The sequence below is a fragment of the Lathamus discolor genome, chromosome 1, assembly GCF_037157495.1.
Source record: "Lathamus discolor isolate bLatDis1 chromosome 1, bLatDis1.hap1, whole genome shotgun sequence".
In the NCBI taxonomy this organism is placed as follows: Eukaryota; Metazoa; Chordata; class Aves; order Psittaciformes; family Psittacidae; genus Lathamus; species Lathamus discolor.
In genome coordinates, this window is record NC_088884.1 from 151785430 (window position 1) to 151812033 (window position 26604).

The 26604-nt window shown below is 37.6% G+C and overlaps 2 protein-coding genes across 9 annotated transcripts; one reads left to right on the forward strand and one right to left on the reverse strand.

The window, feature by feature from the left end:
* Nucleotides 1–241: 241 nt before the first annotated feature.
* On the reverse strand, nt 242–7537 carry LYAR (Ly1 antibody reactive). 3 transcript variants are annotated; one of them, XM_065659450.1, is made up of 9 exons: nt 7471–7537; nt 6824–7011; nt 5799–5913; nt 4801–4908; nt 3987–4070; nt 2901–3237; nt 2528–2623; nt 1813–1898; nt 242–1502 (listed from the first exon to the last, which is right to left on the reverse strand). In XM_065659450.1, exons 2-9 carry the CDS (start codon nt 6943–6945, stop codon nt 1368–1370), a joined length of 1083 nt encoding a protein of 360 aa, XP_065515522.1. In that variant the 5' UTR covers nt 6946–7011; nt 7471–7537; the 3' UTR covers nt 242–1367. The 3 variants fall into 3 exon arrangements, with proteins under 3 accessions (XP_065515522.1, XP_065515537.1, XP_065515529.1); XM_065659465.1 differs by lacking the exon at nt 7471–7537 and adding an exon at nt 7440–7465; XM_065659457.1 differs by lacking the exon at nt 7471–7537 and adding an exon at nt 7289–7427.
* ZBTB49 (zinc finger and BTB domain containing 49) lies at nt 7307–25843 on the forward strand. Of its 6 annotated transcripts, none has more exons than XM_065659397.1 (9): nt 7307–7618; nt 9081–9254; nt 11323–12428; nt 14070–14153; nt 18326–18372; nt 21532–21605; nt 22301–22383; nt 22475–22636; nt 24516–25843. In XM_065659397.1, the coding sequence occupies exons 2-9, from the start codon at nt 9103–9105 to the stop codon at nt 25172–25174; spliced, it is 2367 nt and encodes a 788-aa protein (XP_065515469.1). In that variant the 5' UTR covers nt 7307–7618; nt 9081–9102; the 3' UTR covers nt 25175–25843. The 6 variants fall into 6 exon arrangements, with proteins under 6 accessions (XP_065515469.1, XP_065515479.1, XP_065515486.1 ...); XM_065659407.1 differs by having other exon boundaries at nt 7308–7618; nt 14070–14144; XM_065659414.1 differs by having other exon boundaries at nt 7308–7618; nt 9142–9254.
* Nucleotides 25844–26604: the final 761 nt, after the last annotated feature.

The window sequence follows — 26604 nt, forward strand, 5'->3', positions numbered from 1 at the left end:
TTTAACAATATTTGTTGTAAAGTAAAAACAGCAAGTGACAAGATTAACAGCACTGTATTATTTCAGTTTCACTGACAAAGACTTGTTCTAAGTCCTTTCCTAAATCAAAACCAAAGAAATCTATGTTTTTGAAATGTGTTCATTCAAAGCTTCTCAAAGACTTTCAATGTCTGTAAATGAATTTTATTCTATTGCTCTTCAAAGCCATTTTCATGAATTAACAATAAACACTTAAGGGATCTTAAATTTATTAAGACATTTTATTGCAACTTCTATAATAAGACAAATATGTATTCAGAAAAACTGGACCCAGTGTAACAGACAGTTAATTTCTTCATATTTCTAATGTATTAAAAATTCCTATAAATTCAGGTATTTTCACAATGGAGATTTATAAGTGTATCTGCTAGAAACTACTGTGTACTTTCCTAAAACATATCTTACACTGCAAGAGATTATCCCTGGCTTTCTACCACTCTTTTCAACAGACTGCTTCATGGTAGGAAACTTCCTATTTGGAACTATTTTGCATTTGATTAAACCTCTGTAATCTTCAAGTAACTTTTCCTGGACAACTCTGTCTCTTACATATATGTAGGATTTCTGGCCTGCCTAAATTATTCTGGTGACAGCAGTGTAACAGCCTCTTCAAATTCTATGTAAGTTGTGAGCTTATTATATAATCATAAAGTGGCAAGATGTATTATATTGAAGGTGGTGTTTCAAAGTAATTTATTTCACCCATTTTTGGTCTAAGTGAGCCCTTGCACTGAAGTCAGCTGTGTCACTAATTAAGACATTCAGTAGCAGTGCATATACAGGTAACAGTCTTCAGATTGTCACTGATTGTGCAATATTATGTACACAAACTTGACAGACACGTTTATTATGCATGTTACAACAAAGAACTAACAGGTTATTACACAGAATTAACAGGCTATTAAAGCCCTGTATTAAGGGGGATATCATATAATTTTAGCATAACAAAACATTTATTCCACAGTGGGGTTTTGAATATGAAAATGCTAGTTGCTCTTACAATAGTTTCTGCAAAAAGACATACAACCCAGGTCCCGATAAACATTCTTGCCTATAAATTACATTGTTAGAGAGTTTTAATACAATAGGCAACAATTATTTTCAATGTCCCTTAAAACTTGTACCAAAAAATATACATTTTCCATACAATCAAAAAATAAAATATCTGAAAATGTTCTGTGATAAATATAGAGAAAGAGGAGGAATCCAGTCTTTAAATTCTGCCCTCACATAAACAATTTGAGACCAGTGCAACATATTTGTACAGCTGATAGAAGAACTTGTCTCAGTCTGATTAAAATGCAATGTTATGAAAAGCATGCAAACTCTTATTTCAGGAGTTTAACTTTGTCCTTTAAAACTTTAAACTTGGGATTGTTATTCACTTTCTTATTAAATATGACTAGAATATCCTCTTCTGATTTGTGATGTTCACCAGCTATGGCGTAATACTGAGCTATAACCTGCATAAAGACAGAGGAATGGTTCTGAGTTAGTAAAGATGATTCCACTTTCAGCAATAACGAATTCATGAAACTCTACTGAAAGTATCAGAGAATCTATTATGTTATTATTCCTTTGCAGAATTAGCACTGAATTTCTCCTGTAGTCCAGTAAGCAATAAGGAACATGCCCCTCAGTTGATATTCTGCCAATTGTTAAATAATGTCAAACTTTTTTTGCTTATATGGGGCAGGAGTTTATGAACTTAAAACATTATGGAAAGAAATTCACAAGACCAAAGGAGATTAAAAAAGCCATGTTGCACAGTACCTTTTTTCTTAATTTCTTAATTGAAATTTCGTTGTCTGGAGCCTGTTTCAGGACAGCTTTGATGGTTCCCTTCCAGTTGAATTTACCTACAAAATGATTAGATGTACAACATCATTAATAACATTAGGTATTTACAAGTCTTCTATCATATGAACCAGCCTTCAATCACCTCATTTTGGAACAAGTTCATCTACCACAACAGCTGGTATCTTACTGACCCTACAGCAGCAGGGTAGCTAAGCAAAAAGTCATGTGGGCTCTTTCTGAAGATTCTAATAGGACAGACATGAAGAACCAACACACTACTTCAAAGGCTGGGGTCAGGGCTATTTTTACTTCTGTGCTTTAGATATTAAACAGCAATTTTTACATAACACAGGGCCAGTTGGGAAGATCCCATCTCTCTGCCCTTAGGGCACAGGTAGTCAATCCCACATGGTACCCACTTGAGAGGTCATGTTTACAAATAAACGATCTGTATGTTCAAGTACAGACAACTCCCCAACAGTAACAGTCTGTTGGAGGACAGGCATAAGTAGATTTGTCCAAGTATCAACTGAGGTCCCGCATAGCTAAAATCAAATTTATGATTCACTGAGCAAAAACTGGGGATGTAAGAGCTACAAGAGAGCTGTTACCCTTTTTCATGTTGGCTAATGTGCTTTTGCAGACTAGCTTTGTAACTATCTAAACTCCCCCTTTAAGAATATGTTACCTCTTCCCACATCCTCTTCGTTACCGTTGTTTTCTGTTTCCACGTCTTCTGAAATGTTTTCAGTTTTAATTCTCTTTGTTGTGATAGGAGGTTCCTCTAGAGACAGAATTGGATAAACATACACAAAAATGTACAGAAGTAGAAACAAAGTTCTGATGTGACTTAAAAGTTTCTGTTCTTGCAACATCAGTTTATATTTTCTAAGCGGTTCAGACTTTATAAAGGACTGTGCAACCACAGTGTTAAAAAATAATCTGATGTGTGTATGTAACTTACTATTTAAAAAATTCTACTTAGATAAATTACTGAGCTTTAGGGCATATAGAAAAAGCATCTTGAAAACAAGCAAGAATATAAAGTGCAGGATGGATACCTTCTGCATGTTTATGTTTCCGTTTCTTTACATTTGTTTCCTTTTCTACTTCATTCTGATGGCCATTTCCATTTATTTCAAATTCATTCTCCAAGCTCTCTTTTTCTTTTTTGGACTTTTTACTCTTTTTTACTTCTGTCTGGTTTTCTAATTTAAAGTCCTTTTTCTCCTTCTTTTTGTTCTTTTGTCTCTCTTCTTTTCGTTCTCTCTTATTCTTTTTCCTTTCAATTTTATCATCCATAATTCCATTTTCTTCTGCCACTGCTTGTTCCCCAGTTTCTGCAGAATGCACCTCTTCCTTCTGCTGTGGTTTGGCTTGTTCTTTTTCACTTGAAATCTTTTGTTGAAAGACAGATTATTACAATTTTTACATGCCTTTTTGACATTGCAACTTTACTACATAAAGAACATTTTCTCTATTCATAAGTAACACTAATATTCTGGAGTCAATTAAATTGCTTGCAAGCGGTAACACCAGTTACCTGAGAAACGGCACTAAATGGGGTGGCCGATTTTTCTTTTCATCCTAAATGCTAATTACCTTAACATCACAGAAGAAATATTAACTTACAACATATATAATTTATACTTGAAATAATTGTCTATGTATTTGGGGCTTTTTAATGCAGACAAAAACAGGGTCTATTACAGCAATATACAGAACCTATTCCCAAATACATGGCCCTTGATTAATAATCTTAGCTTTGCCATCCAGTTCCCTGACTTGGGTTTTGGCTGGGACAATGAACTATTTACTGCAAGATGTCAGCAAAGGCACTGCTGATTGTTTTAATTGTATTTTTCTCACCTTAACATATTTGGGTTTCTTTTAATGTTCCTGGGCTTATACTAGTTTTCTTGTAGAATTAATATGTCCAAGTTTTAAATCACAACCTATTTAGTACACACAACTACTTCAGCAACAGTATGTTCCACAAATTAGCAAGCAAATTAGTCTAGGAATATAACATTATAACATAATCCACCGTAACAATGGGAAGTATTTATGCTAACATCTACAAAAGGAGGCTGAAAGGTTTTCCCTCCAGCATTTTTGACTGCATTCCTGTTGTACCTCTAACTTACATTTCTGGTTGCTTCAGAGAAAATATCCCACACCTGGTTTTGCAAAGTGATGTCAGTAATTCTCAAACTATTCTTCATCCAATTCTGTGCCGGAAAAAAACCCAACAATAACCGAAAAGGTTCATCTCTGATACGTTTACTTTATGAATCTTTTAAACCTAATAATACCTGTGTACTGTTACAAGAATATACCAATATAAGACCCTCTCAATTGCCTCACTAACAGTAATCCAGAAGAGCTAAATATACAGAAAAGATAATCTTCAAGCTTTTGAACACAGCTGGTTGTGTTAATGTCCTGCCAAACCTTCTGACTCTTTCCATGAGGTAAAACATTAGGATCTGATCTTACTTATTTGTGTACTTGACAGAAGGCCATGCTCCAAAACAGATAGCTTAGTTTATTACAGAGAAGTAAAACTTAAGCAAATATCTCAATGCAAACATCTGAACATTTTTAGGGCTATTGCAGGAATTCCTGCTGAAAATAAAAACAAAGCAGTAAATTCCTACAATGAACTGCAAAAACTTTTAATCTTCCGTTGCAGATCTTACAAAAAAGAAAGAGGCTTCTTGACAGTATCATTTTCCCTACTTAGAACACTGATTTTGTAGAAAAGCATTCTAACCTTCAGCTTGCTAGCACCAATTTCGCTGCAGCTCTTTTTAAGCAAGGATATCTATTTTACAAACACTGCCTTATTTGAAACTCCAGTATTACACCACCTATTTACTAATGCCCAAACAAGCAATTTGTCCCACCTTTATTAAAAGAGAGTGGCTCTCACTACAACAAATCTCAATTAAAACATACCTGAAACTTTACTTTTTTTCTTGGAATATTATCAAAGACACGCATTTGCTCCAGAATGTTCCGCACTTTAGGACTTATGTTTGGCTTCTTTATTACTTCATGAATTTTCTGAATGAAGAGAAACAGAACTAAATCAGCAAAGAAGCACAAAGATCAAGTGATACATGCAAGGTATGTGTCCTGGTTTCAGCTGTATCAGTTAATTTTCTTCCTAGTAGCTTGTGCAGTGCTGTGTTTTGGTTTTAGTCTGAGAATAATGCTGATAATACACCACTGTTTTAGCTGTTGTTAGGTAATGCCTACCCTGATCAAGAACTTTTCAGTCTCTCATGCTCTGCCAGTGAGGAGGGACACAAGAAGCCAGGAGGGAGTAGAGACAGCACACCTGACCCAAACTAGCCAAAGGGGTATTCCATACCACAGCATGTCTCAGCACAGGAGAACAGAGGAGGTCAGGCCAGGGCCTTGTGGCAGTTGCTTGAACAGCACTGCTGCCTGTAAGGGAAAAAGGCCCTGCTTCCCATTATTTAAAGATACTGGACACTGCCTGTACTTCTGAAAATCTGTCTTCTAAAAGGTTTTGTGGATGTCTTAAGATTACCAGGAAAGGCCGCTCTGTAAGTATCCCTCACCCTTCTGTGTAGAATAGACTTACTATTGAGGAAGGATAACAATTTTCATAAGCAGCAGCATTCACATCATACTGCCTCTGAACAGTGTACTTAAAACAATGTTCTGTCTCAACAATGGCACCTATATGTTGACTTCAATGGTATTATTCATATGCCTTATCAAACTAGTAAGAGACAGATTCAAAATAAACAAAAGGTGCATTTCTTACCAGGATAAGCAACAGACCTACTAAGGAACTGCCAAAAAAGCTGTAGATACTGGGAAAACAGATCTTCGGTTTGATCAAATATAGCCTCTGCTGCATCTTTAACAATTATAAACAACAGCTATTTATCATACCTATATATATATATTACAAACCTTACCTGAATCCACTCTTGTTGTTTAGCATCTCCTTTGTTAGTTTTGGCTTCAAAGTCTTTTCCACCATATTTCTGGTCTTCACTTACACACTTCACATGTTCCTTATAATCATCACCCCTGAACGAAGCAGATTTTTAACTGTAATTCACTGGAGTCCTTTGAACTACACGAGACTTACAAAACCAACAAACGGAAGTAAAAGATGATAGCACGTATCATTTAAATCTTAATAGTGTCAACGCTCATACGAGTAAAGTATATGCTTGTAGGACTGCTGATATTTCTGCCATGCTACAGCCTTCAGTGAAAATTTCTGACTTGCAAAACCAGAGGCGTCTTCAGTATAGTGCTGCTTTTCTTAATGACTCTCTCACTTAGGCACATTTGTATATGTAACACATACATGGCTATTAATACATTTATCTGTGTTTTACCACTCATATTGACACAGCTTAACAATAGAAAAGCAGGTGAAAATGTTTGCAAAAACCTAATTCCTAAATATAGATATGCTAATGTGGTATTGTAGTTGTGACCAACGTGTAAATGTCCCCCAAAAGGAATGAATAACATAGAACTTCATCTTCGGCAGGAAAGTGTTGAAAAATATCATAATTATTTGAGGACATTATTTTCTTATGCAAATTCATGTATTTATATTTAGAAAGCAGACAGGGGCACTGCTTTCTTCTGAGTTGTGAGAAGTGACAACCCAATTCAGAATTTTCAGCGTTACTGCCAATCTCACTCTCTCTGCAGTAACTGAATAGTAGCAGTTGTGGATGATCACAAGCTGAAAGCACTGCCACTTGAAACTATGTAATACTGCACCTCTGTTTACTGCATGGTTTAGTTGTCCTTGTGGTTCAAACTTGGGTGACTAAGCTTGAAGCTATATAAAAAAGTATATAATTTTTAAATATAAATACACATTATTCAGAAATTGCCTAATTTTAATATGCCATACGAAAGCCCTATACTGGTGACAAGCACTGCTGAGCAAGGCTACGTACCATCCTCTACCTACCAGAAATCCTTGCCACAATCCATGCAAGAAAGGCACTGACAGTTCCTGCAGATGTTCACGTGTTTTTCAACCTGTGCTTTCTTCACAGACTCTCCACACGCATTGCACGTGAAAACAACCATGCTGGCGAGTGGTCAGCAGCTTCTATGAATTGGGTACAATCTGTTTCCTCCCACAGAAGCAGAGCACTAGAAATACAAGGAGGAGATCTTAAGTTTACAGCTTGAAAGATGCACCTGAACGACTGAAAATGAATGCAGCTGTGCATCCGCCCGCAGAAAACCCAAGCAGTTTGATTTGGCATGTGCAGAAGCTCAGGAGCAGCTACTTTCGCCTGGTACCCGTGCACAAGGGAAACCAGTACCCCCTATTCCCCCTACCCCACGCCGGTTTCTCAAGGTCACGGTTCCCCTCCGCTTCCCGGTGCGACCACCCCGCCCTTCCGCCCCGCTCCCTGCAGCCCACCCGTCTCCGCCGGGTGCGGGCGAGCGGCACGGCGACGTGGGAGCCGCCTGATGGGGGCCCAGCCACACGGGGCTGGAAGGACAGAAGGCAGGCTCCCCGGCGGCACGAGGCCGCGGCCGTACGCTCGCTCCGCGCCCCAACGCCCACCTACCAACGGCCCCCCAAACGGCACGTGTACCCACCGCCCTCCGGCCCGCCCCGGCCCTGCGCCTGCGCGGCCCCCACCCCGCGGCGGAAGCGGAAGGAGCGGCGGCGGAAGCGGTGGGAGGTGCGGCTGGAGCTGCCGCCGGGCAGCCGCGCGGGGATGGAGCTGGGGGGCGGCAGAAGCCGGTAAGCGCTGGGCTGAGCGGGGCCCGCTCCTTCCCCCCCGCGCCTCTGCCAGGCCTCGCCGCGTTCCCCCCGCCGCGGGATGTGTGGTGTCCGTGTCCGTGTCCGTGTCCGTGTCCGTGTCCGTGTCCGTGTCCGTGTCGTCCCGCCGCGGTGGGTAGCGCTCGGCCCGCCGTCAGCCCTGTCCTCCTCGGGCCCCGTTACCCATCCCGCCTGCGGTGTCCTTTGCCTGGCCGCCGTGCCGGCTTGTCGCCTGATCCCGTGCAGGGCCTGCCCCTTCTTCGGTGCTCGGTCTTGTCCTCTGGAGCAGACGCTCCCGCTGTGCCCTGTTCCGTGCCGGGCCTTGAGCCCGGTACGACAGCTTGAGCCTAAATAGCGGGTATGCTGCTGGGGCTCCGCTTGCTCGGAAGCGGCTGACGGCGACCACCTCGTCTGCTGGGAGAGTCTGAATTCAGGCGTTATTAAAGTGCTGCAAGAGGCTGTGAAAGCCGTTATCTGGGAAACAGGCGTGGTTTCTTTATTTTAAAACGTGGTAACGCTTTACATATAAAAATAAAGCTATGTTAAGAATAGAAAGAACAAGAGTATAATAGCCCACTTTAATGCGGCAGGAGGAAGTGAATCACGGAATAACACAGTAAATGTAGAGCCCTTAGCACTCCTGAGAATTGGAAACGGGGCAGCCCCACTTTCTTGTCATGTTTAACCCAACGTGCTTTTTCTGCTTAATTCATTAGTTAAAAGACTGTTATCAGTTCTAATTGTTCTAATAGTTGGAATGTGTCTTTCGTATTTATAAGTGTGCAGGGGAAGAGTTTAATCTTTTCCTTTTTTAAAAAAAGGATTGAATGGAAACGTGTTTTGTGGGAATGTTACTTGTCTTCTCTTCAGTCTGTTCAAAGAAGTGACTTTTAAAAGAGAGTTCACATTGTATTAAAAATAGCAAAAAGTTGCTGTGCTGACTTGTCTAATGAATGACATTCATGTGGGAAATGTGCTTCCCTACAACAACAACAAATTGGGAATAAATAATGCCACTACAGTGCTCTTCTGTTTAGTTTAGAGGGTGCAGATGCAGGTTTTCTTCTGCAAATGCTATTGGTTTTGTAGATATGATACGGTTTTGCCTTAGAATCTAATTCTTGTCAGGAGTTGTGTAAATTGGGTTTTTTATGGAGTTCAGTTTATTGGCAGTTCCTTTAGCATGTTTTGGCAGACGGTGTTTGTTGTAAGAAAATCTTAATTAAAATCGATATTACCTACCTGTATGTCTGCATATCTACTGGTGAGCATACTTGTGGCTTATCTTCAATCAGAAAAATGCCATTAGAGCTGACAATGCGGGTGTAAACTGAAGTCTGTTTCCTTGGGGACCTAAACAAATTGTAAAAATGTTCTTGATTTTCTAAGTTACTTTTTGCAATTTAATATTTAAGATTCATCTTAGCATTTTATTTCATTGTAGGTAATTTAAGTGATTTTCTAGCATGGACACTGTTGCTAGCCATAGTTGTCATCTTCTCCAGCAGCTACATGAACAGCGCATTCAGGGTCTTCTCTGTGACTGCATGCTGGTGGTGAAGGGTGTCTGCTTCAAAGCACACAAAAATGTATTAGCTGCTTTCAGTCAATATTTCAGGTATGTGATAGAAAATACTTCATTTCAAAAAGTGAACTTAAATGCTGTTGGTTGAGGTTTTCTCTGAGAAGGGTATTTTTCTGTGGTAGTTGCAGACTAAGTAACCGTTGCAGTATAAGGGAAAAGGTAAATTTTTTTTTGTCCAGAGATGCATCTGTATTAAATCTAATTAAAAGCTGTGGCCATCATAATTTATTTTCTAGTTATACATAGTTAACTGCTGCACTGGTTTAGTTTGGCATTTTCCTGATCCTTACTTATGGTGCCTCATATAATGGACTCTGGTATTCAATATTTCAGTATGAAAAAAATAACTGTTTACAAGGAGCATAGTGGAGTACATGAACAGAGCCAGATAAGGGATATAACTGATGAAATAATTCACGTTCTCTGTTTATAGGTAACGTGTTTCTTCAAATTTGACTATACAGGCTACTATTGAATTTCTATTTAGAACAGATTCTCAGAGACAACATTTGTGTTTTAAAGGTGGGCCATGAAGCTATATCACTGATTTCTTTCCCCTCTGTATAGCACTCATTGATCCTCCAAATTGTGAGGAATGCTGAATCTCCAAACTTAGTGTTTTATGTTAGCTATGAGTAACCTATTAGATCTGGCAGTTTTTAGACATTGTTTCTTGAAACATCTCTAAAGCTTTACTACCAATTCTTACATAAGAAAATTATTTCTATGTTACGACCAGGGAAAAAAGGTTGTTTTTCCTTTTTTCTCTTCTAGTGTTGTAATCCTGATGATGTGAAATTATGCTCAAAGACTGAATTTTGAAAGTAGTTAAAAAGAACTAAACCTACAATTATTATGAAAATTCAGTAGGATATAAGTGACTAATTAATTTAAACTCTCTACCCAGATCATGATCCCAGTTCATTATAGTTCTGGTTTTAATTTAGCTAATGTGGGCTGGATTTATGAAAGAATTTGAATGTGGGCATTGGCTTCAGAGTAGCCTCTGCATTTCTAAAGTTTAAGCCTAGTTTAAGCCTCTGAGTTGAAGACTGTTATTTTCTTAAGATTCAAAGCGCATTGATACTATGCACACCTTTAAATAGAAGCTAATTTGAGAGTAATCATTGGGTTCAGGGTATTTCCTAGTGTAGGAAAATAACTACATAAGAGTGACCTGACCCCATATTTTTATATATATCATTATTTACTGTGGGAGTGTCAGGTTGTAGACTGGGGGGGTTTAATGGAAGGGTGTGAAGTTCCTGAGGCGGAGTACAAACCCACTTAATCTAGGACTGGTTATGTATATGAAGAACTGCTGCTCTTACGCTAAGAATGCTTTACATCAAATAGTGAAAAGTCTTGTGAATTCAGACACTGGATTCAATGGCAATTCTGTGGGTATTGGTTGGATGGCTATTACAGGTTAATGTACCTGTACTCTTTATTATTCTTTTACTTGGTTCTCATCCAGTACAGGTAAAAAAATGTGTTCTTTGCATGAGAGAGAGCAGACTGAAAATAATGACATTCTCTTACTTATTATTACTATTCTCTCATCTTCTTGTGGAGAAAGAGCTAGTAATGAGAAATTTGACAAGATTTACTGATAAAGTTTGATGGACAAGCTCAGTTACCAGGAGAGAATAATTAAGCTAACTTTGAGGTCTGTCTTCTGCTTTTTACTAGAAAGTTTTTCCATGTCCCTTTTCATTTGCCATGATGGAAGGAGAAACACCATTCTGAGTCAACCAACCTTTGCAAATAGTCCATAAATACACCGCTGCACCTAGTACATAAAGAACATTGGATAGGAAACCACTTGTATAGGGTCTGATTTCAAGACATTAAAAAATGGAAAATTAAAGTTACATAAGGGATAACTCGCTTTGATACATACTAGTATACTTGTGTAGGACTAATATGTAAGTCATTGAACAGTTTTGGGATGTTCATCTGCAAAAACACAGCAATGTAGATAAGACCATATAGACTAAATTGTTTCATTCCAGGAAGTCTGAGGTATATGTGTGGTTTTTTATAAAAATGTTTGTGAATTATTTGTGTTTGTGATTGACTATTTGTATTATTTTATCAGGACCCTTTTCCAGAATTCTTCAGGCCAGAAGAATGATGTCTTCCACTTGGACATTAAAAATGTAGGTGGCATAGGCCAGATCTTGGACTTCATGTACACCTCTCACCTGGACCTTAGCCAGGACAATGTACAAGCTATGTTGGATATTGCACAGTGTCTCCAAGTGCAGAATGTGCTGAACATTTGCCACACCTTTTTAAAATCATCTACAGCTGTAGAGCAGACAGCCAGCATGCCTTGTAATAGTGTATTTTCACTGCAGAATACTTTGACTGCAGATACTAGCTGTGCCAGTGACAGTTATGGAGCAAACCTATTGCATGAATGCTCATCTAACACACAAACTAATAAAGTCTTGACTGACCACCGTTCACAAGCATCACAGTCTGTTAATCTTCACGCACCCTCAGGTGATGGACAGAAACAACCACAGGACTCTTTAGATGGCAGCTGCACAGAGCTTCCATTTAAGCAACCAAATTACTATTATAAACTACGCAACTTTTACAGTAAACAGTTCTATAAGCAAAATGCTTCCTCTAATCATGAGAGAGTAGCAGAACAACCCTTTTCTTACAGCCCATCTACAGAAATAAACACAGTAGAGAATAGTTCTTGTGCTGTCAACCACTCTGAGTGTATTCTGGAGACCTCAGATCATTTACCATCAAACTTTCTGGCTCAGTCCTTGAATGAAGCTGTTCCAGAGCAAGATGCAGAAAGCACACTTGTGCAGCCCACCAAACAGATGCAATTGAAAAAGGCAATACACCTCAAAAAGTTAAATTTTCTAAGGTCTCAGAAATCTGCAGAGCAGCCGCCTGAGCCTAAAAGAGATAACAGTAGAGTAACAGGAGTAATTGAATCTGTAAATGAAAGTACGATGGACATGACGAGCATAAGAGTTACTGATGAAAAAGAAGCTGAAGATTTAGTAAGTTCTGAGCATTTTGACCAAACTGTTGAAGCTGAAAGAACTCAAGGTCCTTCGGAACAAGAAGGACAATCACAGACTCTTCAGTCGCAAAGGCAATATACTTGTGAATTATGTGGGAAGGCTTTCAAACACCCAAGCAATTTGGAGCTCCATAAAAGGTCTCATACAGGTACAGTTATCAATAGCTTGGTCTGCCGAGCAAGTATTTCAATGAAAGAGGATGTCTTGCAGTATCTGTCAATTCAGAGATGCTGATGAAGGGTTTACTTTAAAAATGGGAGTCTTTTAAAAAATGATTAATCATCCAGTAATAAAGTCTGAAGGAGCTCTCCTTCATATTTGTTTTTAGTGGTCTTTTTTGAAGTACGTTGTGTGATATTTCAACAAAAGATTTACTTTTGTCTTGCATTTAGAAGAGGCGTTTCTAGTCAGTTTGTCAGATGGCCCAGAAGTTTGAGTCGGATAACAATAAGTGTAAGTGGATAGGGGATAATACAGGTAGTGCTCTAGATGACCTGTCTGATCATATATTTGCTGTAAGATACAAGTGATTAGGGCTTGATGGTCATTTCATTTTAACCTGTAGAAATATGCTCTGTAATAATTTTATACTTTTTTCCTAGTATGAATAACTTTCATTGTGTTTACCCAGGGCATAATGCTCTTATGGTTAAGTAGGCTGCAGAGTGAATGGGAATCTTGAATTAATTTACTTTGTCTTAAAAACTCACAGGTAGTATTATTTTTAAACCTAGCATAGATTTATTTCTAAGGATCTTTTTATTTTAGTGAAAAGACTTAGTTTTACATGTAAGTAACTAATTTGTCTCTTCAGTTTAACCAGCATGTTGCATTACATTTCTACAACTTTGGATATGCTTTTTAAATGTTTAAAGAGTTACCTTAGCTTGTGACACTGTTGATTCCAAGTCCTTGAGATAGCTGATTAATCTGTTGAATGTTTTTTGCCTTTCTTTTTCTTTGTGTTAAATATGCAAACACATCTCTCTGGCTTATCAAATAAACATCCCTTTGCATTGGTACTTTGAAAGTAAATATGAGTCCCTCTTAGCAGACGCTGTTTTCTTTGATTAATCAATCCTTAGTATTAAGAATTTATTTTTCCATTTTATTAGGAGAAAAATCTTTCTAGAACCTGAAAATAGGAACATTTTGCATTAGTTCCGTGAAGTTTTCAGTTGATGCCTTTGACTGCTTCTGTATGTTCACATTGCTAATACTATTTTATTATTTTTAATTTGATCTGCTGTGAAAGAGTTGCATATGTCTCTTACCTAGATCCTCTCTTTGCCTTGTATTTTTTTAATCTTTTATCAGATTTGAGCTGACATAAGGTATATTTTAATATCTTAAAAATGTCAGGAAAATAGGTGATCAGGTAGAAGATCGAGCATCTAGAGAAGTCCCACCTGAGGGAGAGGCTCTGAAGTCAGTAACAAGTAAGTTTGTGCTAGAGAATCTATGTGAAAGAGAGACCCCAACTGTGAGAAACCCTGTTAGAATTTTCCCTTCCTTAGACATCTAAATCACTGGAAGAAATCTGTGTTTTGTGAGTACTGCCCATTAAACTACTTGGGTTTTTAAGAGTGTGCTGCCTGAGTGATAGACTTTATTATTGTATGTTTTTGAATCTGTTAAATCATTTAAAACATGAGGTTCAGAGTGTAGTTTACCTCTTTTAATGTATTTTAACTTAAGGATCAGGGGAGTACTGGGTTATAGAAGAGACTATAGCCTAGACTATAGACTATACAACTGGTTTACAAATTACTTTTTTTTTTTTCCTTAGACACAGCATGGCCAGCAAATGCTTATCAGAGTAGGAAGTGGAAGAAGAGGAAAAGGGTTGCAGTAGCTGTGCAAGGTTATTTATGTGTGTTGCAATTAATTTCTTTGTTCTTATTTGAGGTCTGTGTACTTACACATGCTTCCACTCTACTTAAGCTCTAGATGTTGTTTCACATTCCACAATGATGCCAGATATGAACTAGCTTTATAAATTGTGTAAAATAAGGTGATCTTAGACTTGGTTTTGTTGTTGTTGTGGTCCTTCTCTACTAGTCTGAGTATACACTGGATTCAGGAATTCCTTGCTGGTTTTCATACATTATGTACTTCCAATAGTGTTCAAAAAATTCCAGACTTGAATGCTACTTAATGTGCCATTAATGATGTTCCAACAGCTTGCCAGTGTTAAACTGACAAAGTTTAAGAGCATAAGTTTAACAGATAATGAGCACATCAAAAATGGATGGAAAGTTGATGCAGGAATATGACTAGATAGGCCTGTTTGCTTGCCTGTTACTTTGGGGTCATGTTAATTTTTTTTCAATATCCAACTAGTGCAAAAAGAGTATTTGGAAAATTGCAATGGATAGTAAGTACGATGTTGATTCAGGAAGGATCTGTAGCTGAAGGTATATGGCACATCTGTATCATTAGTATTAGGTATACTGGTAGTTAAGTAATGTAAGTGTATGCTAAAAGACATTTCTATTCCTTTGCCTCTTCAGAAAGCCTAGCAAATTGCTGGCTAATCAATTTGATTTAAAACATTAATTTTCTAAAACTAAGCAAGTGTTAGCAAGTATTTAAGTATTACAGTGCTTACTGAAAGTCCTCCCAGTCTGGCTTTGCTGGCGAGGTAAAGGAAGCAAGTTACTAGAATCAACCTTTCACAGTGGTAAGCTAGTTTTTAGCCTAGAAATAACAAGTCTTTCAGCACAAGTGCTGTGGTGGCCTGCTTGTCAAGAAAAAGCACATGTGAAATTCTCTGAACACTAGGAACCACTAAAGAATTTACAGGCTAGCATGGTTACATTGGTGAGGTTTTTATGTGAAGAACAGTCATATTGTGTTCAACACAAGTCATTGTATTGGGTTATCTAGCTGTTCTAATTGTATTGCTAGTGGATAGTTAAAGGAATCTCTAAACAGAGCTTATTGCATTGACTTTAAGATTGATCTTGACTGAATGTTATAATTTGTTTTTTATTAGATTGACCTGTATGAAAAAAAAAGAAAGCAAGCATCTCTCTTATACAGTCCTTACCTGCCCAGGAGCATCCAGTGTTTTGTGGGCTTTCAGCTGGGGTTTCTTTTGCCTGTGGGTTTTTTTTTTTCCCTCTCTCTTTCTCTGTTTGTTTGGGTTTGGGGTTTCTTTTGTTTGTTTGTTTATTTGAGGGTTTTTTTTAAAGAAAGTTTCAGGAAACATCCTCTAAAAAAAAAAAAAAAAAATCCAAACCCCAACCTTATGGAAAGAACTTTTTTATTCTGAGCTTTGCTTGGGCAAGTTGACAGCATTCCATGCCTTAGAGAGTTCTGCTCCTCACCACTGTGAACTCTTCAGGAACACTGCTTCTGCCTTCATGCCTTTCTCCTCTGGAGCTGACACACCTGCTTTTATCTATGACTGTGTACTTCATCTCTTCTTGTGGAGTGTTGAGCAAGAAGGATGCAACAGAAGATAAAAACCACAAACAGTCCAAGGGTTCAAAAGTCAAGTCCCCTGGGTGTTTAAGCATTGTCTTAATTGTAGTCCAGTTACTACTTTTCCCCAAATTTTCTCTATTGCTGTTGATCCAGTCATGGTGTTTGAGATGATTAGTTGGTTTTTGATTTAATGCTGGTCATAGAATCATAGAATAATTTGGATTAGAATAGATCTCTGGAGGTCATTCTCTGCTCAAGCTGGGTCAAATTAGATTGGGTTGTTTTGCTCATGACCTTGTGTAGTGTAGTCAGTAGGAACAGAGAGATTCTACAACCTCTGCAGCAACCAATTCCAGTTTTTGACCACCCTCAGGGATAAAAAGTTTTTTTCCTATACCTAATTGCAGTTTCTGACCATCTAACTTGTGTCTATTGCCTCTTGTCCTATCACCATGTACCTTCAAGAACAGCCTGGTTACATGTGTCTTCCCATTTCATGTGGAGAGCAGTAAGATTTCCTGTTGGCCTTCCCTTCTTAAGGCTTCAGATACGGTCTCACCAGTGATGGAGGGAGAAGAATGACCTTCAGCTCACTAGCTGCACTCTGAAGAATATGCCATAGGAAGCACATAGCCACACTTTACCTGACGGATGCTACACCACTAGGAGTAATTTAGTGTTTCTGCTAGAATTCATTCTTGGAATAGGCTACTTGATGTGTTCAGTGGTTTGGCGTTTTATACAGGTGCAGAATTTAAGTTGCACACAGCCTACACACTAGTTTTGAGAAATTAGAGCCTCCCGTTCCCTTCCTCCTCCTTTAGTTATTTCAGAGTGGGTTTCTGTTCACATACTAGTCTTTGTGTCAACAGGAACTTGGGTGTGGGGTCTTTCTTGGTGTAGGTAATTTCTGCAGAAATTGTGTGTTTTATCCTCCATTTCAAATTGCCTTAATGCTTTAACACTTGTCAGAAGCCTTCCCAGTTGCCACAAATCATGCTCCCTGTTGATTTCGTTTATGTTTGTGTTGTCAGTACCAGAATTTTTAGTGGTTTGCAAATTTAGAGCCCTAATGAAATCAGGCCTCAGTGCTCTTTATAGTTGAGTTATTGGGTTCTTAGATTTTTTTTCTTTAATTGAATAAAAGCTTTCTTGAAACTTGCTGTAAGATTTCCGTTCTTCATCAAGTAGAAAAAGTAGATGCAGCCTCAGGTTGTCAGACCAACTGCAAGATTGCTATCTGTGAAGCCACGTAACTGTGTATGTTTACTCTGTGCTTTAAAATCTGAGAGTTGCATTTAATCCTTGATCCTGAAATATGTTAAAAGAACATTACCTGTATTTGGCAGCAGGGAAGGAAAACACCTGGATATTGTATGTATTGCTCATAACACTTCCAAGGATGAAGGAAGAAAACTGATGTAGAGACTACTTGCTGGAAGAGTTGGCTGCAAATGCCAGGAGGTGTTCTGTAAAATCAGGAAAACTATAAGGAGTAGTCAGGTTTTTGATTCAGCACCAAGATAAAACACAGTGTAAGATCTCTTTCTTTTTCTTTCTGGAAATACCTGCACTCAAAATCACAAGGGTTTTCACTAATTTTGCTTTCCTGTACCTGTGGGCCAGATTGTATCTGTCATTTTAACATAGACTCATGGAAAATATCTTTAGAAGTCTTTGTCATTGAGTTCGGTGGTATTTGAGCAGTTACTGTTTTAAAAATTCTAGAAGATTCGCAGAGATTTTTATCAACGTGTAAAAACCTGGGAACCAAGAACTAACGGGAAAAAAACCTACCTTTATGAAATACTGAAGAGGAGAAAAAGTGATTAAAAAAAGATACTTGTCTTAAACTGACAACTGACAGAATTGAAGTATTGCGTAGTCACATTCTGGATTGAGAATCGAGTTATTTTCAAAAGCTAAAGTGGGCAGTGCTAATTTTTTACTAAAGCTGCTTGTGTGGTTTTGGAGATTCAAGACTACCAGTATAAATTCAAAATTATGGAGCAAAATACTTGGGTTAATTATTAGATACTCTTACATAGGAGGAGAATTTGAAGGCAGATATATACTTGCTGGGAGGAATGGCTGCATACTATCAGAGATGTATGGTACACATTGAACAGAGGAAATTGAATCCTTCCAAATTAGTATTTCTGCATTCCTCTTTCTTTCTAAGAGTGAGCCTTTGTGTAAACAAGTGGGAAAACTGGTGCACTTCCCATAGCTTTTGTTGTTGCGGGACCTTGTCACCTATTCTGTTCTTCCAGGAGGTTGGGTACCCCTTTCATTTGGGGGAAAAAATGAATAGAAAACATTTTCATTCATATCAAAACTCCTCAGCCTACTTGTTTTGAAAGATAAATTCTGTTTCTGAGCAAATCTGCCTCACAAGCTTAATGGTAAATACTTTCCCTTGTACTTCTTCCCTTGAATTTCCCTTAATATACTGTACTTTCCCTTGAATTTCCCCTTAGATATATGGTAAGTGTTCCTTGGGGGGGGATATTTTTGTTCTTACATTACATGTTGTAAAAGGAAGCCAATTTAAAACATTTCTATTCTATTGCAACTATTAGAAGTTCTATGTTCTGTTTCTTCTCCTTTTAGGTGAGAAACCTTTTGAATGTAACATTTGTGGGAAACACTTCTCCCAGGTGGGAATATTTTATATTATGGTGTTTACACTTGAAAATAAAATGCATCTGTGTGTTGATTCTCAAACACTTGGGTTTATGCTTATAGGTATTTTTTCTTCAAAGACAGTCTTCACTTTAGGAATAAAATATTAAAGTGTCTTATTTGAAAATAACATGTTAAATGTTCTAGATTTTTTTTGTACCTTTCATTCCGTCTGCTCTCAGTAGATGTTATGTATTTTACCTTCAAATGAATGTTTAACTATAAAGAGCCACAACTATATTTAAAATGCAGAGAGCAGTCTTAGACTGTTCTTTTGCGTTATGCTTAGGGATATGTTTTTAATAGCATTTTTGCAGTGTCTGAAAAAAATACAGGTTAGAATTTTATGTAATGTTGTATTCGCAAGAGTTTCATCTTCCTAAATGGTGTGAATTATTAAGCAGTTTTTTTTTTTTTGAGTCAGATAAATTTATATCCATATAAATCCATATAATTTGGCTTCTTCTGTGGAGAACAGCAGCAGCCTGTCTGAAGTGACAAAATTCAGCTAGGATTTGAAAAAAAGTCTTGTGATGTTCCCTACTGACACACAGGGCCCAAACTTTATCTGTGTCTTAATTTGCCCTCCAATGCTTGCTTCCTGTTCTGGGTACAACAATGATTTTGTATTTCAACAGATTTGGTGCCTAGTTGTCTTATGTTTCCAAGATGTCTATTTCTTTTCTGTTTTCTTGGCTGGAATACGTGTACTTAAGTACAGGAGACAATAGAGAGATGCATATCTTTATAATGAGATTAAATAATAATTACCATTTAATAACTTTGGTCTTTTTTGATGGTCCTGGTTTAAGAATTAGAATTATGTGGTCTTTGTCTACCCACACACCAGTGTTTGCACTTCTCTTGCTCCAGTTCTGTAGTCCACCAGTGGGACAACTTTGACCCATCATCTGGTGCAGTTGCATCCTCCACTCTGTTACTGAATATGAACGTAACACTGTGTCCAGTGAACAGTACTGTTTCACCATGCTTATGAAGCCATTTTGAGCAAAACTTGATCTGCTTATTTGGCAAAGAAAGTGCATTTTAATTCATTTTGGTGGCCGACCTTCTAGTTATTAAAAGAAAAAAGTGGGTATTTCTGAATTCCATTAAAAGTACTTTTGGCAAATGGAGTGGTGTTCTGTACCATTTCTGTGGGGAAAGAGGGAATAAAAGAAGCTGCACACACTCAGAGTGTATGACAGGCGTGGCAGACTCCTCATGCAACATACATTGCTCCTCTTCAATTAAAAACAAACACCAGTAAAACTGGAAGTTGCTACCTTTTAATTAAACACTGTCAAACAGTTTCCCTCCCCTTCCCATTACCTCACTTGCCCAGAGATATAGGTAGATACATACCAATGGACAGTACCTACGGTCCAGAATAAGAGCTACAGCATTCAGCTTATGTGCTGCAGTTCTTTCTCTGGTCATATAAAAGAACTTGAATGCTTCTAAGGTACATGCGTTTGAATCACGCAAGTTAAGATGCAAGGATAATTACTGTCTATTTTTTGTTTAAAAGACCAACTCTGATCTTGTTCTTGATCTTCTCAGCTTGCAGGCAAAGAAATAGTAATACTTTTCTTATTTGAGCCTTCGTGTTCTGTGCTTTTGAGACAGTGCACTTGTGCGATGGTCTGTCTGTTCCTGCTGGATGTAACTGATGTTCTGTGTGTTGGAATGTGAAACAGAAAATGAAAAAAGTAGGTTAAATTGACATAGGAAATCACAGCCTGGAACAAATAACCATAAATGTCCTGACTTTTGGACGAAAAAGTTCCTTTTGTATTTCCAAGTCAGCATCTTCCATTACAGGAGCAGAGCTGTTACTATGTGGTGCTTCTCTGGCTGGTGATTCAGGATATAATGGGTAACTACATGCATTAGTTCCTTCAGTTTAAAAGTATGCCAGTTACAAATGGACCAAGCCTAGCATTTCTCTCTAGTCTCCAAATTTGTGAGTAGTGGTATACTGCAAGTATTAGTAAAAGGATTTTTCCGAGCACTTGTTAATGTCCTCATGATGAGGAAGTGACAGTCTTGTAAGAAAGAAATGGATCTACTTGCTACTCTGTAAAATGATTTTATTCTGGCTAAAAATCCCTGTTGAGAACTAATTCAGAATAACTGTTGCACTTCAAATTCACCCTCTGTCTTTATCCAGAATAACTTTCAAATACCTGTGATATGATTTGTTTTGTGACGTGGATAAAGGTTCTGTCTCTTATGTTTCTCTCAAACGCACCTCTGCGTAAAATCCCTTGTCTTTGCAATGCACAAATTGTTCTGTGGTTAGTATTTTCCTTCCTCAGAAACAGGTGCCTAATGCCTCTCTTTAACTGGGGTTCAGTATTACAAAGTTTGGCCTGAGAGAGCAATGGTTCAGTCATGCCATTGTCTGAAAAACATTACAGTGGTTAAAGTTCTCTCAGGGTTCAAACAGTGATCCCTTTAGTATTGTCCTCTGTGTCTGCAGTGCCCTAGTTCTGGTATATTAGAAATTCTGATGACAGTAATTGTTACAGACTGGGAGAGGAAAGATACATAATAAAAATTAGTTATTAGTAATCCCATTTGTTCATTTCAGTACTTCCTGTTCTGCTTTCTTTTGGTATGAGCAAATATTTGTAGGTTTGGAGCCCTTGGCTTGGAGTATTTTGTGGATTGAAAAATGTTTACCCTGTTCTTTTCTTTTTAACCTACTGGTAGCTGGATTCAGAGGTCCTAATGTAACAACATCTTATTTGTATGACAGGGAAAGTAAGACTAACATGAACCATATTAGAAGGAAGTTTTCACTGCAATCTACGTAGTGTAATTTTCATTTATAATTGGATCTGATTTCAAATATAGTGCTTTTTTTCTTCCTTAGCATTTGATTCCAGGCTTTTTTCTTATTTTCTATTCTTGTCAGTGTGTAATTGCATGCATAAGCAATTTGATCTTGAAATGTATGGTAGTCTTTCTTTACTAGATAAGAATGCTTGAGTTCATACGTGCTTTGTATCGTCACTGCCTTAGAATTAGAAATGAAAAGGCAGTCTCATAGTTTCCATCATTGTCTTTTTGTCTGTATACAACAACAGGCTAGCTGAATTTAAATGTTTAAATTACTGTCCCTTCAGGCAGGTAATCTCCAGACACATTTACGTCGACATTCTGGTGAAAAGCCGTACATTTGTGAAATATGTGGGAAAAGGTGAGTAGAACTGTGCATCTTAGTAAAGTTAACATGGTAAAACCAGGGGCCAAGAGCTAAAGTAGCACTCTGCTCAATTTTGTTTAAAAGACATTGACTTTAAATGAGTACTGATGGGATTAAAATACATAAATGTTGACAAGTGTCTTGTTTCAAGTCTCAATAATAAGTAAACATCACCACATATATAGCCTGTGGTCTTTACTAAATTTCTTGTATATTGGTGTTTTTAGTTAAGGGCATACTGTTGTATGTGTTTTGGACAGTGTGAGTGACAGTAAATCATGTGGGTTTGTACCTTTCTGTTATTTGGTCATAGAATATTTGTTACATTTCATGGAAATTTTGAAGTATGGGAAACTTGATAAATTTAAGCAAAGCATTAAATGATTCTGTCTTTGGCTTACAGGGGATAGAAAATATACTAATGTAGGAGTAGCATTAAATGCAGAGTGAATTAGTAAAATTAATAGTGAAAAGGGTTTTTTGGTTGGTTGATTTTTTTCCTTAGCATAAATTTAATTGGACATTACCAGATTAAGTTGTTTTTTTCTTAAATGCATCCTTTTATCTGTGGATCTTAATCTTTGTTCATAACATCAGGCATTCATTATAGCTGTTTTCCACAAGATAATCAGTATAGGAGAATAAGGGTCTTACAAAGACGGTAATTGGGTTTCCATATTCTGTTATAGATTTGCTGCTTCTGGTGATGTTCAGCGTCATATTATTATTCATTCTGGAGAAAAGCCTCATCTGTGTGATATCTGTGGCAGAGGTATGTAAGAACCAAGGTTTCTGCCTCTGAGGATTTTTGATTGAAATGTGAGGAGTCATTTTAATCTTCAGTTTCTGTTGTATTTTTGTAGGATTCAGTAACTTCAGTAATTTAAAGGAGCACAAAAAGACTCATACAGCAGATAAAGTGTTCACCTGTGATGAATGTGGGAAGTCATTCAACATGCAACGAAAATTAGTAAAGCACAGAATTAGGCATACTGGAGAGAGACCATACAGTTGTTCAGCATGTGGTAAGATTTAATGTGCATGGCTTGGTTGTGTCTGCTTTTTAAATAAGTAAAAGTTCCTATGTCAGCAGAATAGCAATTAACCAAAATGGTTTTAAATTGAAATACCATGTTGTGAAAGCTTGTCAGAAAATCTGTCTTGAATGCTTCATAGTCTTTCGTTTGGTGTATTGAACTCCTTTAGCTGTTGTAAATAAATTCAAAAGTGAATTTCAGTTGAAGAATACAGAAAGGAAGTAAGAGGAATCAACACTGTACGTGTACTTGCTGCTGCAAAAATGATTTCAGTATAGTCCTTTCTGATGGAAATTCAGGTTTGGCATCACTGGTTTTTGGTGGTGGGTTGTTTTTTTTCTTCTTTTTGCCCCCAGTTGATTTAACTGCATTCAGCCATCGAGTTTGGTAATAACAACCTTTTGCTTCAACATCTGGAATAAAATCAAAACTTGACCAGTGCTTCATACCAAAGAAGACCCATGTTCAGAACTTGCTAGATAGGTCATACTTCCAGGCGGTTTGAAAATGGCTCTTTGATCCTTGTGTAACAGTTCTCAGAAGCTGCATTGTCTGTCCTTACCTCATACCTTACTGAGCAACCTACTTGCTTTTCTGCCCTTAAGCTATTTTGGTATAATTTCACTTATGTTCTGAGGAATCTGCTTTGGCAGAGGGTAGCTCCTTCAGATGATGTCCAGTTGCAATATGTTTTATTTGTAATGGCTTGAAGCACAGCAAAAGCTAATATTATTACCAGAAGGTCTTGCAGAAGGAGGAAATAGAGACATGCAGGATATAAAAGTATAAACAAACAGTTGTGTTGCTGACATTAAAATAGGCCTTTTTTTGATCTTGTTTTGCAGCGCTCTTTGATTATTTTTCATTTTAGCCAGGTCATCTTGCACTGAGAAGGCAAAAATTGTGCAAAAAGGATCTGATCAAGCATTAAGAATTTTGCATTCACATTATGCAGAAAACCCATATACATCATTCCAGTAATTTGTAATCTTACTGTTGAATGGCTTTTCTGAAGAGAAATCTTGGAAGTAGAATAAAAAGTATGATTCCGGAAATTGAGACTGCCGTTTTACTGAGCTTTCAGATAATACAAGTTCATTTTAGTTGGTAGCTGTTCACACAAAATTAACCTTTTGCCTAGGTAAAATGAGATAAAACTACAAATAGGTACCAGCTTATTTCCACTGTCCTAAAGAATGTGAGGTAGCAATTCTGGAAATTAATGCTGTCTGGTTCTTGTTCTTCTACACTTTGTCTTGCTTCAGCCTCAGTTTTCTTTGCAGTGTGGTAATTGAGCTTGTTTGAGCCCGTGGTTCTGAAAATAGGCAAACAGTTGAATATCTTATTGTATTCCAGTATTTACAGCAATAAAAAAATACAGATTTGATGTTCTCTGGCTAGAATATAAAATAAATGGACTGATGCATTATGTTAGCTCAGAGTTAAGAAAAAAGCTAACTTTGTCAGCACTTTAAGAATAGTTCCTTAGTAATGAACAAGCCATTACTTTCTGTGATGCAATTCTTGCTGGAAGAATATATTTAGAAGCTTATCAAGGATACTGGTTTTCCAGACAGACAAATTAAATTGCTTATTTTTACTTCTTCCTTCACAAAGACTGATACAAACTGAGGGCACTCACAGCTTTTAGATACTAATGGATTTTCCCATCTCTGGAGACTAAAACTAAAGCATTGGTAAACACAAGTTAGAAAATCAGATCAAGAACAAGAAACAAGTTATTGTAAAAATAGACAGAACTTGTTTGAACCAGCTCTAGATAAACATGCCATCAAGTGATATCTTCTCTAATGAAAACATACTGATATTAAGAACAAAATCTTAATTTGTCACTTCTGTCTTGTAGGGAAATGTTTTGCAGGCTCTGGTGACCTGCGTAGACACGTGAGGACTCACACAGGAGAAAAACCCTATACCTGTGAAACCTGTAACAAGTGCTTCACCCGCTCTGCTGTTCTGCGGCGGCACAAGAAAATGCATTGTAAAGCCACTGACGAGGGTCCAAACGCACTAGATGAATTTACTCAAGGGATTGAAACATCTGACCTTGACAAGTCTCAAAGTTCTGACTCTTTTGGCCAAGAAATGTCTGTTACCTTGTTACCAGTGTCTGTTAAATTTCCCATTCGTCCAGCTGAATTTGATAGTTCTGCGGATTCTTACTGTAAGCTGCGATCAATGATTCAACACCATGACTCGGCAAACGAGCAGAAACTGAATGTGGCTTCTGCTAAACTCCCAAAGGCTCAGCCCCAGCAAACTCCACCAGCGCCATATAGTTACGCAGATGTAGATGTATCTTCTGCAGAAGAGCCCTTACAGTCTGATAATATTCCCATGATTCGTTCCTCTATGATTAGCTTGGACAGTCATTGTAATGACGCACTAGGAAGTCGAACACTGTCTGCTGTGTACAAGAGTAATGAAGGACCATTCTTCTCTAGCATGACTCTCTGGGGTTTAGCTATGAAGACTTTGCAGAATGAAAGTGAACTGGAGCAATGAGGGCTCAGGTGACTGCATCAAAACTTCTTAGAGGCATTTCATGCTAAAATGATTGCGATCACACTGCAGCAGTGAGAGGCTAGAATTCAAGAAGAGTTTTTAAACCAGCTGGCTTGGATACTGGTAGAAATCATACACATACCCCAAACCCAGCATTGGCTGCCTTTACACTGCTTCTCAGCACAGCTTTGGGGACCTTTGTTCTGTGACTGCACTGTGTAGCTCATGTGTTGCCATGATTTACTAAGATTAGCTATTTGATATATTTACTATTTGACTTGATATTTTTCACCTGATAATGGAGGAAAGAATAGCACAATGCTATGATATGGGTGCAATTGCAAGCATGGTCATCAGAGTTGTGTAAGGGTGTAGATATGAAAAGTACTTAACACATCCTTAGTGAACCTGAGTTTCAGTAGTAGCTTCCTGACCGGTAGGATCATTGGTTTACATGACTTGAGTATTGTGATATTAAATGTAAATGTTAAATACCTGACGATATTTGTGATAGTGCAAAGTAACTGTATATCTAGAAAACTTTATTTTTTTACAATAAAAGCTTTTTTTTAGTATTTTATAAACTATTTTGCACAGCAGATTATTTGTACGAGGATCATCTGACAAGGATCAGGAAATGGGAATAAAAGAAAGTTGTTTTACATTGTATCTTAACTGCTCAATGTGTTTCATCTTTTTATGGAAGATTTTCAGTAACATAATTCCATCCATTCCAGGTATCTTTACAATGCTGATGGGGATACCACTGCGAGGAGAGCTGCACTCTTAAGTTCAATCAATACACCAGTATATTTCATTTCAATGAATTGGTGTAAAGCAATGGCTAATTAATGGAATTAATAGACTGCTACATGATAAGAAAGGCCTACAGGCCTTTTTTTGCTTTGGTGCTTTGAATGGTTGTGTTTCATTTTAGTATAGATTTGTTGCTGCATTTCAAACTGCTTGCTACAGTCTCTTGGGTTTTACTGGTGTAACTTTTTTGCATCCATCAGCAAGTTTTAATGTGTTCTCAAACCTTATGCTAAGTCATTCCTTACATACTGTAGTTTCTGACATGAAAATATCCTTGTACTAACGTTTTTTTTGAACTTCATTCACAGACTGGAAAGTCTGAAGTACATACTGCTTACTTCCTGTAAGGAGTATGTAGGCTGAGAAGTAGTTCCGAGATTTTTACATCAGCTAACAGGATCTGGTATCACCACTGTTTAATATCACTGCAGTTCCTCTGCTGAAAAATCAGGTTTGTGTAAATCTTAATAGCTGGAACTGTCTGTTAATTAACATGTGATCTCACATTTTCCTGGTATTAGCAAATATATTGGCACTTCTATCTAACTAAAGTACAAACATTCAAATCTATCATGATTGCCTGGCTCTTGGTAGAACAGACCGTGGGTGACTTA